This window comes from Saccopteryx leptura, chromosome 5 (assembly GCF_036850995.1).
Source record: "Saccopteryx leptura isolate mSacLep1 chromosome 5, mSacLep1_pri_phased_curated, whole genome shotgun sequence".
Lineage (NCBI taxonomy): Eukaryota > Metazoa > Chordata > Mammalia > Chiroptera > Emballonuridae > Saccopteryx > Saccopteryx leptura.
In genome coordinates, this window is record NC_089507.1 from 220,586,350 (window position 1) to 220,603,111 (window position 16,762).

General features: G+C 61.0%; 3 protein-coding genes across 4 annotated transcripts in view; 2 read left to right on the plus strand and 1 right to left on the minus strand.

Annotated features, from left to right (window-relative positions):
• The first annotated feature begins 124 nt into the window (after nucleotides 1-124).
• On the plus strand, nucleotides 125-2,923 carry LIME1 (Lck interacting transmembrane adaptor 1). Its single transcript, XM_066384433.1, has 6 exons — nucleotides 125-576; nucleotides 1,389-1,507; nucleotides 1,659-1,716; nucleotides 1,787-1,874; nucleotides 1,991-2,361; nucleotides 2,445-2,923. Exons 1-6 carry the CDS (start codon nucleotides 568-570, stop codon nucleotides 2,676-2,678), a joined length of 879 nt encoding a protein of 292 aa, XP_066240530.1. The 5' UTR covers nucleotides 125-567; the 3' UTR covers nucleotides 2,679-2,923.
• Nucleotides 2,924-3,594: 671 nt separating this feature from the next.
• On the plus strand, nucleotides 3,595-7,705 carry SLC2A4RG (SLC2A4 regulator). Its single transcript, XM_066384436.1, has 8 exons — nucleotides 3,595-3,852; nucleotides 4,128-4,267; nucleotides 5,205-5,314; nucleotides 5,736-5,920; nucleotides 6,008-6,108; nucleotides 6,539-6,803; nucleotides 6,888-6,979; nucleotides 7,135-7,705. Exons 1-8 carry the CDS (start codon nucleotides 3,742-3,744, stop codon nucleotides 7,244-7,246), a joined length of 1,116 nt encoding a protein of 371 aa, XP_066240533.1. The 5' UTR covers nucleotides 3,595-3,741; the 3' UTR covers nucleotides 7,247-7,705.
• Nucleotides 7,706-10,019: 2,314 nt separating this feature from the next.
• ZBTB46 (zinc finger and BTB domain containing 46) overlaps nucleotides 10,020-16,762 on the minus strand; it is a 49,024-nt gene continuing 42,281 nt past the window's right edge. Inside the window, exons 4-5 of one of the 2 annotated variants that reach the window (XM_066384440.1) lie at nucleotides 14,390-14,565; nucleotides 10,020-11,406 (exon numbers count right to left, since the gene is read on the minus strand). In XM_066384440.1, coding sequence (XP_066240537.1) covers nucleotides 11,026-11,406; nucleotides 14,390-14,565 — 557 coding nt within the window. In that variant the 3' untranslated portion in view covers nucleotides 10,020-11,025. Of the gene's footprint in view, nucleotides 11,407-11,914; nucleotides 12,119-14,389; nucleotides 14,566-16,762 lie in introns of those variants that run through there. The other variant, XM_066384441.1, reaches the window with a different exon arrangement.

Sequence of the window (16,762 nt, forward strand, 5' to 3'; positions counted from 1 at the left end):
TTAGTGCTGGCTCGGCTGGCTGTGTCCGTGGGGAGAGGGGACTATGGGCTGGGCCAGAGGAGTCCTGACAGAGCCCAGAGGCAGAGAGCCTCGGGGACTGTCATTCTCCCTGGCCTCCCAGATGGGTCCCCACTGGGACATGGTGGGAGGGGAGTGGCCATCACAGAGAGCTGCTAATGGGGTAGGAGGGCCTGGCAGGGTGGGCTTGGGAGCCCAAGAGCCTGGATTCAGCCCCAGTGGCTGGTGGCCACAAGACCACCCAGTCCCCGTGCTGTGCCTGTCCCCTCACCAGCATGTGCCACCTCCTCGTGGGTGGAGACAAGTTAGGCTCTCAAACCTGCGGGCTTGTAGCTCACGCCCACTGAGTATCATCCAGACCTCAGGCAGGGGCTGCAGGGGTGGTGAGACTGCGGCGGCAGCAGCAGCAGCTCTGGGGGGTTGTGACGCACCCTGACGCACAGGCAGGAAGTGAGAGGGAGCTTCACCGCGGCTGGAGCCACACAAAGGCACCACTCCTCAAGGTGCCCGAGCCGCCCCCGACAGGGCTGAGGAGGTGTCCCTGCGCCCATGGCCTTGGTAAGTGCCTGCTCCGGCCTCCGGCCTGGCCAGCTCTCCACGCCCCCTGGTGTCCTCCTGAGAGCAGCTGAAGACGGGTCTGGGAGGACTGGGCCCTTCCAAGTTAGAGCACTGGGACCTCGTGTGGGAAGCCGACTCCCTGGGTCCGTGTGCCTGGACTAACAGGCTGTGCAATTGTGGACCCCCATCCCCCGCGGCCCCAGGAAGGCCCCAGGAAGGAGACAGGCCCAACAGCAGAGATGAAGGAATGGAGAGGTGGAGGGACCATCAGTGCCCAAAGCAGCCCCTATCTGCCTGCTGACCCCGCCTTTCCAGCTCCTCAGTGGGCCAGGCTCTGTAGTGAATGACTAGGGACATCACCTGAGACAGAGGCCATGCCTGGGCACAGCGTGGCTGCAGTGAGTCTGCGCCTGCGGCTTGCAGGCTCAGGGATGTGACCTCAGAGGCCTCCCCACTTCTCAAGTTTGGGCCACAGTGACCACAGTGAGGCCTCGGCCAGGCCCCCACTGGCCCTCCTCTATGGTCATGTGGGTCACCTTTGCCCCTCGGGTGTTCCTGGAAGCCTGGAAGAGCACACAGCCTCACACCTCTGACCGGGGCCCCAGCCAGAGGAGGTGGGGAGGTGGGCGCTGAAGCAGTGTCTTTTTGGCCTCTGTAGGAAGGAGGGGCTGCTGAGTGTTGGGGTTTCCTGTGTGCTGAGTCAGAGTGCCCAAGGGCGGGAGACCGCCCAGCAGTGTGAGGCACAGTAGGGGGGCTGTAGGTGGGTGCTTAGTCCTTCAGTCAGCCCCCCCACCCCTGTCTTCTGCCCTCAGGCAGGTCCAGGGCTTCGCAGGATGGGGCTGCTGATGCCATCGGCCCCTCCTGCCCTCTGGGTCCTAGGGTGCCTCACCCTGCTCCTGGGGCTGTGGGTGCTCTGCACAGCCTGCCACAGGTATGTCCCTCCCTTGCCTGGGTTCTATGTGGAGCCTGGCTCCGCGCTCTGGCCAGAAGGGGCGGGGCTCCAGGCTGGTCCTCCTTGACCAGAGGTGGACACCTCTGCCCCCATCTCGGCTTCCCTGGCCTGACGACCCTCTTGCCCCCAGGAAGCGGGCGCAGAGGCATAGGGCCGGGCTGCAGGGTACTGTGATGCCAACAGAAGCCGTGAGTGCCAGGCTTTCCCTGGGGCCAGGGCAGGGTCGGCAGGGGACTGACCTGCCTTCCTTGCCCCCAGTCACTGCTGAGAAGACCCCATCTCTGCATCCTCAGCAAGTCGGACACTAGGCTGCACGAGCTGCACAGGGGCCCAAATGTCCGCACAGGTGAGCCCAGCTGGGAGTGGCAGGGCTGTGGGCGGGGCTTCGGCACCACAACCTCCAACCGGCTGCAATCAGATTCCCTCTGCCCCAACTGACCTCTGCTCTGACCCCTGCCCCAGCCCCTCGGCCTGCCAGCATGGATCTCCTGCTCCCACAATGTCTGGAGGTGTCCAGAGGCACCACTGAGCCCCCAGCTGCCTTCTCACACCGCGAACTGCCTCAGACCTCACCTGCTTCCGCCGCTGCCCAGCCCTCCATGGGCCCCGAGGCCACCTATTCCAACGTGGGGCTGGCTGCCATCCCCAGGGCCTGCCTGGCAGCCAGCCCTGTGGTATGGACAGGGGCACGGCTGACCAGTAGCTGTGCCAGACCTGGGCCTGAGGCCAGACCAGCGGTGGCTGAGTATGCTTGCATTCGAAAGATCAAGGGAACAGATCCGGGGCCCCAAGGTCTGGAGAAGGGGAAGGTCCAGGGGACCCCAGCCACTCAGGTAAGGTGGGCTAGGGGAGGCTGAGGGATCCTTGGCAGAGGGGATGGTGCTGACTCCTCCCTGGGTTGGCTTCCCCTCTCCAGGTGGACATCCTGTACTCCAGGGTCAGCAAGCCTAAAAGGAGAGACCCAGGACCTCCCAGAGACCAGCCGGACCCAAAAGGCAGGACAGCGATTCTGACTCTGGGGCAGAACCGGACCTATGAGGCCCTTCCACTCAGGGGCCTGAGCACAGACAACTGTCCCTTAGAAAACGTGTATGAGAGCATCCAGGAGATGGAGGCCCCTGAATGCCGGCAGACCCCCAGCTCTAGCTAACAGACTGGACGTGTGAAGGTCTCCTGCCCCTGCCCTCGGCCCCTCAGCCTACCCAAGGGTTTCCAACCCTCCCCCTGCCCTGAGCACCCAAATACAGCTGTTCCTTCTTCCAGCGTGGGGCCCGACCCCTTCTTCCCTCCAGTCCCCCACACAGCTGGCAGCTTGTGAGGTCCTTGGGATCCTGGCTGCCCTGGCCTCTCCAGCCGGCGTCTTAATAAATCCCCATAGCAGGGAGGATGAACACAGCGCGCCTCACAGCCTTCTCTTCTTGAAAACCTGACGGGTTTGGGGCGATTGTCTGGAAGGAGTAAAAACATCCTCTTACCTCGGGGACAGGCTCCCTCCCTCCTGGGGTGCCTGGGCCCTGACACGCAGACAGTGTGGGGAGAGGGGCCAGATTAGGGGTGGTGTCCCCAGGTCGGGTCGGTTCTAGAGAGGGCGCAGCCGGCCGGCAGGGTGGCCGCCCGGGGTCGGACTTGGACCCTGAACGCCGAGGGAGGGCTCGGGCCACCCAGCCCAGGGGTTACATAAGGGGTGGGGGAGGTGGGCAGCCGAGCGTTAAAGAATAACCTGCTCCGGGGAAGCCCGCCAAGGAGACGCGGCCCCTTCCCCGATCTGGCAACTCCGCGCACCGGCACCCCGAGAGGAAGCTGGCCCTCTGCACCGGCGGAAGCGCGCGGGTCGCGGCTCAGCAGAGGCCAAGGGACCGACAGGCGGGCGGGGGCCGTGAGCGGGGGCCCCCTCTCGCGGCCAGCGCGGGAGCGACGGGCCGGGGGCGGGGGGCCTCGGTGGGCGTGGCCTGGGAGCGCGAGCCAATGGGAGCGCGGCCTTCCGGGCCACAGTCCACCTCGGAATGTTGATACGGCGCGCGGACCAATAGGTGCATGCAGGGGGCGGGGACAAACGGAGGGGGGCGGGCCCGGCTGCAGCTTCGGGGCAGAGCGGCGCGGGTGGCTGCCGGTCCAGGGCGGGGGTCGGCGGCCCGGCCAGCCCGGCCCGGCCCGGGGCCGCGTCCCAAGCGTCCGGCCTCGCCTCTGCAGCCTCGGCGCCCGGCCTGCAGGCCATGGAGGCCGAGCGCCCCCCGGCGCCTGGTCCGGGCTGCAGGCACCCCTCACCCCGAGCTGCCGGCCCAGAACCCGCGGCCGCGCCCGTGTCGGTGCTCGCGCCGCCGCAGGTACCGGGCGCCGGGGATGGGCGCCAGAGTGCGCTCGCCGTAAAGATGGCGTCGGGGCTACACAAACTTCGGGCTCCGGGGGGCGGGGCGGTGGCCCGTGTGTGTTCGTGGGTCCGCCAGACCGGGCCGCCGGGGCCGCTTCCCGCCGCGCCGGGCCGGGGGCGGGGCCGGGGGCGGGGCGCGCCGGCCGCAGCCGGTTTGCGGGTAACGAGCGGATCCGGCTGGGGGCTGGGGGCCCCGTGTTGCTGCCTCGGCTGAGCACGCCCTGTCCGCAGGGCCCTCCCGTGGGCGGCGACTTGGCGGGCTTGGAGTTCGCGCCCCCGCAGGATCCAGAGCCACGGGCCCCGGGGACGAGGGCGGGGGCGGCCGCGGGGCCCCCGACGCCATCGGCGCACATTCCGGTGCCAGCGCACAGGTGAGCCGCACGCCAGGCCGAAGTGGGCGTGCGTTCACGTGCGTCCTGGTGTGCAGGTGTGGTGGGTGGGGTGCGTGCGCGTGCCTTCCCAACACCCCCATGGGGTCCCCGGTGCGGGGCAGGTCAGAGTCCCGAACTGAGTTTGTGGCCACCCCTCGCAGCTCACCAGCTCTGTAAGAGTTGAGTAGAAATGATCAGGGTGTTAGTTTCTCTTGTTCCCCCTTAAACCCTGGGACCAGAGCTCTGCTGGGAGGGGGCCGCTGTCAGTCTGTGCTGTAGAGGCTGCGTTGCCGGCGTGAGGTCCACTGCCTAGGGATCCTGGGACTTCTGACCACCATCTCCCCAGCCCCACCATGAAACCCTCTAGGGTGCCAGACACCCTGGGCTGGCTGTGCAGCCAGGGGCGGGCTCTGGCCCGGCCCGCTGGGGCCTGGGGACCGGCTTGTGCTTGGAGCTGTTTCCCCTGGCTGCTGCTGACTGCTGGCTGCTATCCGCTCCCCGCCCCCCCCCCCCGCCCCCCCACGCCTGGCCCTAGGCCCACAGCTGCTGTTGCGCAACCCGGGTTAATGTGTGATTGGGGGAGGGCTGGGCCTCTTGTGCCCTGTCCAACCCGTGGGGCCTCACCCCTGTCCAGCACTAGGGTCTGTAGGAGACACCTTGGAACGCAGCCCAGGCTGTAGATGACTCAAGCTTCAGGGAGACCCCAGCCCAGGCCTTGCTCCCGGTGGTTCCTGGAGATCTGGGCTCTGCAACCTGAGCTGGGGGCGGAGCTGGGCCTGCTGCCCAGCCCAGGCCTTGAGTGCCTGGAGTGAGGGAGCCTAGTGCGCACATACACGTGCCCAGGCCTGCACGTGTATGCCTGGCCGGGGGAGGGGTCTGGAGTACTTGCTGGGCCCCATCTGCCCTACCTACCCTCCACCCCCAACCTCTTCTCTAGAGCCCCCCAAGGAAAAGCCCGGCTGGATGAGGTCATGGCTGCAGCAGCCCTCACAAGCCTGTCCACCAGCCCCCTCCTGCTCGGGCCCCCAGCTGCAGCCTTCAGCACAGGTAAGACTTAGAGACCTGACATAGGGTAGGGATAGAGACAGAGCCCAGGGCCAGTGGTCCTCCAGGACTTTAAAAGGTTGGTCAAGCAGAACCCCTTCACCTGGAACACCACCTTTTAAACACAGGGACATCAGGACTCCCAGTGCCCGGGGTCTGCAGGCCTCTGTGATCACCTGTCCACCTCCATCTGGCTGGCCAGGCATCTCCCATTTATCCTTCCCTATTCTAGGGAGGCTAGTCCCTATGCAGACCAGGAGGGGTTGTGGCCAGCCCCTCCTGGTCACAACCTCCTCCGAGAGTCTGTGGACTCACAAAACCTACCTGTGAACAGGCCAACGCTCAGAGTTCAGGGGCTCACCGCCGAGCAGCCTGAAACCGCTGAAGTCCGGACACCGGACACTGGCCTGGCATGTCCCCACAGAGCCCAGCGTGGAGCCCTGGTCTGAAACCCTGGTGCAGCCGCCAGGCAGTTACCGCAGCAGCGGCAGTGGGGATTGGGGATGGGACCCGGTCAGCGAGCAGTCCTCCCCGTCCACCCCATCGCCCCCACTGACCCTGGAGGCAGCCCATTTCCTGTTCGGGGAGCCTGCCCCTCGGAAGAGGAAGGTGAGCCTGGGGGCACTGGTCAGGGTGGGGTGGACACAGACCTCTGAGAGAGATAGCCGAGCCTGACGACCGGTCCTTGTCGCCCAGAGCGCGGTGCAGGTCCTGTTCCAGTGCCTGTGGAAGCGCTGTGGGAAGGTGCTGAGCACGGCCTCGGGGATGCAGAGACACATCCGCCTGGCGCACCTGGGGTGCGTGGTGCTGGGGGCGTGCGTGGTGCTGGGGGCGTGGGGGTCGGGGCAGGCCCTGTGGGGGGAAGGTGCTGAGCACGGCCTCGGGGATGCAGAAACACATCCGCCTGGCGCACCTGGGGTGCGTGGTGCTGGGGGCGTGCGTGGTGCTGGGGGCGTGCGTGGTGCTGGGGGTGTGCGTGGTGCTGGGGGGTGCGTGGTGCTGGGGGTGTGCGTGGTGCTGGGGGTGTGCGTGGTGCTGGGGGCGTGGGGATTGGGGCAGGCCCTGTGGGGGGAAGGTGCTGAGCACGGCCTCGGGGATGCAGAGACACATCCGCCTGGCGCACCTGGGGTGCGTGGTGCTGGGGGCGTGCGTGGTGCTGGGGGCGTGGGGGTCGGGGCAGGCCCTGTGGGCCAGCACTCTCAGCTCCCACCTGCTCTGACCCAGCAGGCGGCAGGCAGAACCAGAGCAGAGCGATGGCGAGGAGGACTTCTACTACACGGAGCTGGACATTGGTCTGGAGATGCTGACCGATGGTCTGTCCAGCCTGACCCCGATGTCCCCCACAGCCTCCCCGCCGCCCCCTTTCCCCCACCTGGAGCTGCCGGAGCCCCCGGCCCTGTCCAGCCTGCTGCACCCACTGGACTTGTCCCCACCGCAGGTGCTGAGCTCTGCGGTGCCCCCCCAGGTGTGCCACAGTGACCACTCCTACCAGGTACGTGAGGTGACAGGCAGCAGCTGGAGCTAGGCCCCAGGGTGCTCTGGAGGGAAGCAAGACCACAGCTGTGTCTCCTTGCAGGGTTGCCTGGCACCCAACCGGCTGCAGCCACAGCCCAGCACAGTCAGGGCCTGCGTGCCAGCCCTGCCCTCCAAGCTTGGTGCCAACCTGAGGTGCGTGCGTGTGCGTGTGTGTGTGTGCGTGCGCGTGTGTGTGTGTGTGTGTGTGCGCGCGCGTGTGTGTGTGTGTGTGTGTGTTGAGGGCTGGGGCAGGTGGGGAGGGTCCCAGCCCAATGGCACTCCATGCCCCTCACTGTGTGTGTCCCTAGGAAGCCCCGAGGTGATGCCAAGAAGTGCCGGAAAGTGTACGGCATGGAGCACCGCGACCTTTGGTGCACGGCCTGCCGCTGGAAGAAGGCTTGTCAGCGCTTCCTGGATTGAGCCCACTGCCCTCCCCTCCAGGGTTCTTAAAGGAGAAAAGAAGCTGCCCCCCACCCCCCGGCCTGGGGCCTCTCTTAGCCACAGGGCCTACTTTTTCATGGGGGAAGGGGTGTCAGTGACCCCGGACCCCCAGAGGTGGCAGAGGGTCCCACCACTCAAAGTGCCTCTGAAGAAACCAGCCTTTTGCACTAAAGCCACACCAGGGTCCCCAGGGGTGGCTGCCCTCCCTGATTGTCCACGAACTCCGTCAAGGGTGCTGAAGGGCCTGACTTCAAGGCCGTGTGGGGGCCAGGCCGGGATGCACTTTGAGGGTGGTCGGGAGGGGCCTCCCCCGCTGCACTTAACCTGATGGTTCAAGGACCCCGGGGCTGACATTTGTACCCTGTTTGCAAAGCTCAGGTGTCTTGCGTCTGGGCTGCGCCAGGCGAGGAGAAAATTAAAGATTTGGGGTTTTTTTTTCAGAAGCTGTGTCTGCCTCCTGGGGTGGGGGAAGGTCATGGAACCGGGGACCCTGCCATGGGTGTGGCTGGTGGATGGGCAGGCCCAGGAGGCCCGCAGCTGGCCACAGGGGGCTGGGGTCACTCTGGTCACATCCACCCAGTCTGGGGCTAGAGGAGGGGACCCTGTCTCAAACACACACAAGGCATCTGCTTGAGCAGCAATTTCCCAATTTATTGAAAGTGATCGCTTTGCAAGAATGTCTAAGCTAATCCCGTCACAGAAAGGAAACCCACAGGCAGGCCCGAGCCCAGGCAGACAAGAAATCGCAAGACCACTAGAGAAGGTACTGTTTACCTGTCCTATGGCTACAGAGAAGCAGACAACAGCTCTGATTTCCCACCCACTGACGAGGAAACCTCCTCCCCCAAATAGTTAACACATCTGCAATACAAACACAGCTTTATAATAATTAATATAAAGTCAATATAATATAGATTTTTCCTGGGGGGAAAAAAATCAACAATCTTCAAACACTGCCCCCCCCCTTTTTTTTTACTGTTTTGTTTTTGTTGACAGGTTGAAAGCATGTTGGAAAAATAAATATTTAGAAAAAGCACACACACAGCACCCTCACTACAAAGTCGTTCTAAAAGGGCTGCATACAAAACACACAATATAGGGCCTAAAAAAAAAAAACATTAACCATTAAGTATGGCTTTTAAAGAGCTGCACATGTCACAGAATGAGCGAAAATAAGATGATATTTCATCATATTGCAAAAAAGTTCCAGTTTTTGCCTTTTCTCTTTTTTTTTTTCTTTTTTCTTTTTTTTAATAAAGGAAGATGTGCAAAGTTGGGAGCAGTAGCTGTGTCTTTTGAATCAAGGTCCCTATGGAGTCCTGGCAGTGTCACGACCCTTTCCCAAAACCCAGGGTCCAAATGCACAACACACCCCTGGTCAGGATCCAGAGCTTCATACAAAAGTCTGTGGGTGCCCCGCCCCGCCCCCGCCCCCACCGGACTCACCACCCAGCGGACTTTTCCCGCTTGGGTGTTGCCAACACCAAAATACAGACAGACACAGATGGAAAAGTACAAAGTGTGAAATGTCATCTACACAGTTTTTCCTCTTCATTCAAAAAAATATTTATTAGTTAAAACATTGATTTGGGGAAGAAGAAGAAAAACTAGTCACATAAAAAAAAAACAAAAAAAAAACTGTGACGCACATCATTCCCTCTGCACCCCAGAGAGGAGGCCATGTGTTCCTCTCCGTCCTGCAACACAGTGAACCTGCCGCCGGCAAACACCGGGGACTCGGTGGGGCGGGAAGCGGGCCCTTGGCTTTCCAGTACAGTGTTGATTTTAAGGAAGAAAATGCCCCTGCGGCACGGACAGGGAACCCCCTCCAAAAAAAAAAGGTCAGCAGGGGCAGAGAGCAGGTCAAGGAAGAGCAAGAGGTCCTGAGTCTGAGTGTGAAGGCGGAGGCGGCCCGGGCGCGGGCAGGTCGGCCTGAGAGTCGGGGCCAGTACAAACCCAGAGACACTTGTTGGCAGCAAAGGTTGGTTTCCAAATGCACTTTAGAGGAAAGTAGGTCTGTTTCAGAAAAGGAGCTAGAAAGTGAAGGGAGGTACAGGCTCTGAGAGCCCCAGGGTAGGGGGCCCCGCCCGGCCTCACTGGTGACAGGTGGGAAGCGTGTTCACAAGGCCCCGCACGGCCTGGCCCACCCTCCCCAGGAAAGAGCGGGCAGCGTGGAGGGCTCCACGTGTTTGGGGCAACCTTGGCTCTTTCTCGGAAGGATGCCAGTGTTGAGGAGCTCACAGCGTCCCTGGGTGAGGGAGGTGGTCAAGAGCTCCCTATTCTAACCAGTAGAAACAGTGGCTGATTTTACTTTTTTTAAATAAATAAATGAAAGCAAAAAGCGGGGGCTTCTCCCCTGGGGCAGGACTGCAAGGAGCGCACCACACCCCAGGCACCCACTCCAGGCAGCCAAGGTCCCGCACCCCTCAGCAGGGAGGCTGGTGCCCTCAGAGGGCACAGTAACATACATGAGGGTCTGTGGGGTATTCCACCCAGAAAGAATAGATGTGACCCACTTAAAAAAAAAAAAAACTTGGTAAAAGCCGCTCAGCTCAGAGTCTGTGGGAAAAGGGGGGAAAACCACGGCTTCCCTACAGCATATGGCACCCGTGGGTCCTCACGGGGCGGGGGGGCGCGGGCCCGAGGCGGCGAGGTGAGTGAGAGGTGGAATGTCTCAGTCACGGAGTGGAGTCAGAACAGGAGGGCGGTGCCGGCCAGCAGGCAGCGCAGGAGCGAAGCCTTTGCTTCCCACTCCGGAAACAGAGGAGAACGGGTTGTGGGCGGGCTTGACATGACAGTGAGAGGACCCCGAGGCAAGGAAGGGAGGGAGACAGCCCCTTCAGTGAGAAACAAGGACGCCAGACAAAAGAACTCTACGTGACGACCGCAGGACGTCTCTACTTAAAAAGTTTGGTTACCCATTGGGGAGGCGTGAGCAGCGCTCGGCCTCCAGTGTTAGCAGCAACGCAGGCAAGCCCCCAAGGTGGGTGCGACGGGCGGGCAGAGCCACGGGACGGGGCCGCCCCGGGTTCCCCAAGGAAGTGCACAGAGAACAAAGAGCGGGACTCCTGCAGGGAGCCCCGAGCCACCCACAGTCTCCACCAGAAGTTAGCACCTGGGAGCCCTCGGCCCCAGCCGGGCTTCTGAAGCTGTTCTGTGTTGAGCACCGAAGCCCAGAGGCAGCAGGGCTGCAGGGCTTTCTGTACATTGGACCTGGTTCTGCAGGTGGCCCCAGGGACGGCGGAGCCTCAAAGGCAAAGGGCTAGAGGCAGTGACCCGGCTGCGGGGAAGGGACAGAGCAGGGGTGGGTAGACTGGAGCCCCGGACACCGGGTGGTGGGTGCAGAACTCATCCCTCGGACCTGTGACCTCAGGGCCACACTCGACGCCCGAACAGTGCTGACCCTGGCCTGGCCGCTGTGCCGTCTTGTGCCACACAGGCCACCTAGATGCTCCTCACAATAGGCACCTGTTAGGGACCTTCGATTTGCCCCCGAAGACGACAGGTGGCAACTCACCCTGCACCCCGTCAACTTCGTGTCCAGTCCCAGAGCCCCCGCTGCTGGGGCCGCATCTGCTTCTGAGATCACAGGGCTGGATCTCCGTGTTTGTCTGGGGGGTAGGAGCAGAAGAGAGTGGGGCCCGGAGGAGGGGCTGCAGGGGTCAGATGGCCCCGCCCTGGGCAAGGGAGACCCCTAAGCACGCACACACAGGTGGAGGGGATGGCACTGCCACCACCCCGGAGCCCAGCCCAGGGGCCTAGGAGATCCAGGCGAAGTCCTTGTCGGGCGTCCCCGAGGGGCTGTGGGGCCCCCGCGGCGAGTCCTCCTCGTCCTTGTCCTCCCCGAGCAGCGTGTCCTCCGGGGCCAGGCCCACATCGTCCTCGTCCTCGCCCTCGCCCAGCTCCTCCTCGCCCTCCCCTCGGGGGTCCTCGGGGTCCTCCAGGTAGGGCCCGTCGCCGGCGAAGAGCTCGGGGGAGCCCTCGGCCCCGCCGCCGTCCAGCGCCCCGGCCACGCCGCGGCCCGCGCAGTCGGCGCACACGCCGTGGCGACGGGAGCCGTGCTTGATGCCCACGCTGGCGGCTGACATGAACACGCGGCTGCACAGCTTGCACACGTACTTCTTGTCCTTGCTGTGCACCTGCGGGGACAGGGCGGGCAGTGAGGGGGCAGTCTGAACCAACGGTGCCCCGCTGGAGACAAGGTCTGGAGGGCTGTCTCCTTCCTCTCTGCTCGCCAACACCGCCGGACCCACGGGTCACTGTCCTGGATGCTCCTCGACCTCCCACCTCGGTGGTACCCCCACTGTCCTCTCACCATGTCCATTGACAAAACCCTAAAACATGAAGACCTGCCACGCCCATGTGTGCTGACCACCGACACCAGCAGGTGTGAGGCTGGTGGCTGGACCGGGGGTGGGATGTCTGCAGGGGGAGCTAGCCAAGACCCCTGGAGCTGGATGCTGCCCCCAAAGGCTCAGGGTTCTAGCAGTGGGGTCCCTGGAACCCTCCTGGGTCTCTATTTGTTTGATACATTTTAAATCCAGGGCTTCCTCGACCCTCCCACCACCCCCAACAAAAGAACGAAAATTCAAGGCCCAAATTGTCGAGAAACGGTCTGGGGAGCGGGCACAGCTGGGCAGGATGGTGGGCAGGACGGGGCAGGGACACCGGCTGTGGGGGCACTGGAGCAACAAGGGCATTCCGGCCAGGACCAGATGGCTGGGCACTCGTCCATATGGACTAATGGAAGGAGGGGGAAGGGAGGGATGCGGGCGCCATGGCAACCATGGCTCAGCTCCTGAGATGCCTGCTGGACGTGGGGATTCAGCCGCTTCCGTGGGGTCGGGGACCCTGGAGAAATTAAAGGGGAAGAGACAGATCCCCTCCTAAGAGGAAAACAAGCCCTCACGTTTCAAACATATTTTCAGGGATCTGACCCTCCCCCGGAAGGCCATCTATAAACCCCAGGATAAAATTCCAAGGTGAGCTGGCAATGCAGACCCGGACCCTCCGATAGGATCAACGTTTACTGAATCGTGAATGCGGTTTCGCTAAAGAAAAGATGTAGTTACTCTAAATATGTAAGGTGTCAGGTGGGGGGCTAGAAATATCGGGGGGGGGGAGACACTTTGTAAACTGTACGATTGTCTATGCGATACACCTGAAACTAATACAAAATAATACTGTTTGTAAACTGTAATTGAAAAAATAAAATTTAAGGGTTTTTTTTTTTTTTTTTTAATTATTATAAATGTTTCCAGGGAATGCCCAGTGAAACCAAGGCAGTGAGCTTTAAAATGCCACTAGTTGGAACCAATTACTTGTAACAGATGCAGGAATTCCTATTAAGTATCAAGCCACCTTTAGCCACAGCCGTTCTTTCCACCAGCGCTTATTTAAATGCCCCGCCCTCAGAGCTCCGCAAGCTAGGAGTTCGTTTCCTTTGACCAGTGTGAGGTACGTGCTGAGGGTCACTGGCTCACTCTAACTTTTTCTGCCAAATTATCTGAGCTTTCATTGAATCAAGATCATTAATTTTAATTTTCACACATCCAGGGTTTTGCTGTAAATGATTTTTTTCCAGCTTCTGACATAACTCTGCACAAATTCCTACATTATACCCTGTGTCTTTGCCATCCAGCCCCCAGGTGGACTTGCATGCATTTCAGTGGGATTATTTAGAAATGAATGTATCAAATAAATGGGGAGAGGGAGGGGTTGTAACAACCCATGTTACAACTTCCCGGCACTTGTTAGCATAAGGAACAAAAAGATACACTTCTCTCTTGTGAAGCACTGGCGGGAAGGAGCCTCTAGGGGGTGCTGTAGGGGAAGCAGAGAGGACAGGAGGCTGGAGAAGGGGGTTCTAATGCCAGGGCGCCCGGTGGACCTGTCCTGCTCCTTGGCCTGCTTGTGGGAAAATGGCTGGGAATTAGACTGTGGTCCTGAGACAAGTCTTTTGTGCGGACTTTGGAACACCGGGTGGGTCCTGCGGTGCAGAACGCTGCCCTTGCAAACACTGAAAAGATTGTTTAAAGGAAAACAGTTGATCCCTATGGCCTTTTCCCTACATACCTGAAAGACATTAATTACCCTTCTATGCACCTGAACCCAGGCTCTGTTAATTTACCTAATAATGAGCAAAAGAGACCAATAAATGTGATGAGGCTGCAGAGATCTGGGCTCTCAGTCCTAGAGGCTGGGAGTCCCCTGGACTCCTCTTTCTCTGTGTGTTGTGTCTTGTGTATATTTTTTCTTCAATCCTGCAGCGCCTTCTTTTCATGCAGGCCCACGGCTGAGCTGGTCTCTGCACTTACTGACTTGCCTCTCCAGGTCCAGGCTGGACCCCACCAGGGGAGCAGGGGAGGCCGGGACAGTGCAGGGCGCGTCCACGCTGGGACGCTCACTGGTTGGGGCTCACAGGGCCAACTGGGGAGCACTGGCAGCCCTCATGGTCATTCGGGCGGGGGCCCCCACTCCCAGAGCTGTCTCCCCTCTAGCTTCTCTGACCTGACCTCAGGGATCTCCCCTAGGTGTCTGTCCTATTTCCAAATGAGTATCCACATTGGGTTGGACACGCAAAGAGCTTGCTAAGGCTGCCTGGTGAGGAGGACAGGCTGGAGGGGCCAACAAGATCCCAGTCCTAGTGGGACCCCAAGGAAGCTCTGCTCACTGCACTGACCAACACCCAATGGCAAAGACCCTGTTTGCTCCAGTGGTCACCCTGTCAGAGGTCAAGCCGTCTTGCCTCAACCCCCACCCCACCCCAGACTGCCACCCTTGTGTCAGGGCACGCCTGGGCCACCCCTGCAGATTCCACACGGCCCCTCCAGACTGGCCTGGATGGCTCTGCCCTCCTGGCGGGTCTGCTCCTGACGGTCAACATGTCAGTGAGCCATGGATGTCCAGCCAAGCCTCTGTGCCCAAGCCTCTGGGCACCCCTGAGATTCTGGAGGGCAGAGCTGGGTGGGGGGACGTGGTGTTGAGTGGACCCCACATCGGGGCTTCCTGTGGCTGTCCGGCCGGTTCCTCCTCACCCCGCCTGCTGGGCCGCCCCCACCCCCACGACGGCGCCTGACCCCGCCCCCCGCCCCCGCCCCCCCGCCCCCGCCCCACGCTCACCAGCGTGTGCCGCTTCATGTGCTCGCGCCGCGTGAACTTCTTCCCGCAGATCTCGCAGGGGTAGGGCCGCTCGCCCGTGTGGGAGCGCATGTGGCGTTTGAGGATGCACTGGTGCATGGCCGAGAAGCTGCAGTAGGGACACTTGAACTTCTTCCTGATGACCGTGAACTCGTTGACTGAAAGACAGCAAGAGAGAGTCACCAATGACCCGCGAGCCGGCCCCACACCGACTGTCCACCCAACCGGCTCCCCATCCGGTACAGGTTTGTCCCAGGGGCCAGACGGCAGGGCCACCGTGTCCGCTCCTCAGACACAGCCAACACCTTAGATGTCAGCACCTAGAACACAGTGACAAGGACACATGCAATCGTAGCAGAAACACAGTATCTGCACGGGAGCCAGAGCCCTGAGCCCACCGCTCTGCTCGTGGCCACGGCCCATGGCGCCCGGGGCCCGGCAGCCAGCTGCTCCCCCGCCATCGCCGTCCACTTCCGTGGGCCAGTGGCTCTGCCCTGTGAATGCCCAGAGGGAAGGGGCCGCACGGTCACATCAGTGAAGCATCCCGTGGACACAGCCGAGCGAGAGGCTGGGTCCACCCCAAACACGCAGCAAGTGCTGCGAGGAGCCTCTGCCTCGGGGAGAGGCTTGCCCTCCAACTTTCCACGTTCCAAGAAACCACGCCGTGGTCCCAGAGGTCCCCCCGGGCCAGGTCCACACCAGACGCAGCCGTGCCCCCGGGGGTGCCGCACTTCCCGTTTCAGGTCGTCTCTCGGTGGCTTGGGGTCCCAAGCATTAGCCCCACCGCACACCACAGCCAACACCTCCTGAACCTGCAGAGAGTCCCCCCAGTACCCCAGAAACCCTAACCCCCCTGGGCCTCTCTGGGACGCCTACGACAAGTCATGTGGTCCCACTTCTTCCTGTGCGAGGAGCCACGTGGTGGACACTTGTCCTCCAGCATCTGGACACAGCTGCCCAGGCCCTCAGCCGGCATCTGCACCCAGAGGACAGACCAAGGGTCAAGAACACTGAAGACAGTCAAAGGTGATGGCCGGAATGAGTCCCACAGGAGGGGGCAGAGCCAGTCAGGCCAGGGTGGCCCCCTGCTGCTCCCTCAGATTCCTTCATACGTCCACGCATGGCAGGCCCTGGCCACGGTCACAACCACCCCTGAAGGTGTTCAGGGGGAGGCGCACATGAGGGTAAATGCCACAGAGTCCCAGCCCAGGAGCGTGGGGAGGGTTGGGATTGAGGTGACACAAAGGCCTGGGCCCTTCCCGGGGGAAGCCTGCCAGCCACTGGAAGAATGACCACACCCCGTCCCTGAGCCACCGCCACATCACAGAGGCCAGAACCTTTCACCACCATCTCCGGGAAGCAGGCTCCCATGGCCCCCAGCCCTATTCTGCTGCTCAGACCCAAGCCACAGCCACGTCGCCATGGAAACGGCACCAAACGGATGGCACAGAGCAGGGACCCTGAGCACAGTGGCCCCTGGACATGCATCGTGGAGCTGGTCCTCACTGCAGCCCGTTCCTGAAACACGGCTACTCAAACACGGGGAAAACCTGAGTGCAACATTTTATTTTGCTTCTTTTTTAAAAATTTTATTCATTGATTTTAGAGGGAGAAGAAGGAAAAAAAGAGAGAAACATCAATTTATTGTTCTAATTATTTATGCATTCATTGGCTGATTCTTGTATGTGCCCTGACTGGGGATTAAACTCACAACGTTGGCGTAGTGTTTCACGATGCTAACCAGCTGAGCTACCAGGCCAGAGCCATTTTTTCTTTCTTTCTTCTTTCTTTCTTTCTTTCTTTCTTTCTTTCTTTCTTTCTCTCTCTCTCTCTCTCTCTCTCTCTCTCTCTCTTTCTTTCTCTTTCTTTCTCTCTCTCTCTTTTTTGACAGAGACAGAGAGAGAGTCAGAGAGAGGGACAGATAGGGACAGACAGACAGGAAGGGAGAGAGATGAGAAGCATCAATTCTTTGTTGCAGCTTCTTAGTTGTTCAATGATTGTTTTCTCATATGTGCCTTGACGGGGGGGGGGGGGCTACAGCAGACCGAGTGACCCCTTGCTCAAGCTTTGGACTCAAGCCAGCAACCTTTGGGCCCAAGCCAGCAACCATGAGGTCATGACTATGATCCCACACTCAAGCCAGCGACCCCGTGCTCAAACTGGTGAGCTTGTGAAGCCGGATGAGCCCGCACTCAAGCCAGCGACCTTGGGGTTTCGAACCTGGGTCTTCCGTGTCCCAGTCCTACGCTCTATCCACTGCGCCACTGCCTGGTCAGGCCATTTTCTTTCTTTCTTTTTTTTTGTATTCTTCTGAAGTTGGAAACAGGAAGGCAGGCAGACAGACTCCTGCATGCG

Bases quoted from the DNA above. Each gene is read 5' to 3' on its own strand.
- LIME1 (XM_066384433.1), top strand. The intron at 1,717-1,786 runs GTGAGTGCCAGG...CCTTGCCCCCAG, and splicing joins CTGTGATGCCAACAGAAGCC to TCACTGCTGAGAAGACCCCA. The intron at 2,362-2,444 runs GTAAGGTGGGCT...TCCCCTCTCCAG, and splicing joins AGGGGACCCCAGCCACTCAG to GTGGACATCCTGTACTCCAG.
- SLC2A4RG (XM_066384436.1), top strand. From the start codon at position 3,742: ATGGAGGCCGAGCGCCCCCCGGCGCCTGGTCCGGGCTGCAGGCACCCC. The intron at 4,268-5,204 runs GTGAGCCGCACG...CCTCTTCTCTAG, and splicing joins ATTCCGGTGCCAGCGCACAG to AGCCCCCCAAGGAAAAGCCC. The intron at 6,980-7,134 runs GTGCGTGCGTGT...GTGTGTCCCTAG, and splicing joins AAGCTTGGTGCCAACCTGAG to GAAGCCCCGAGGTGATGCCA.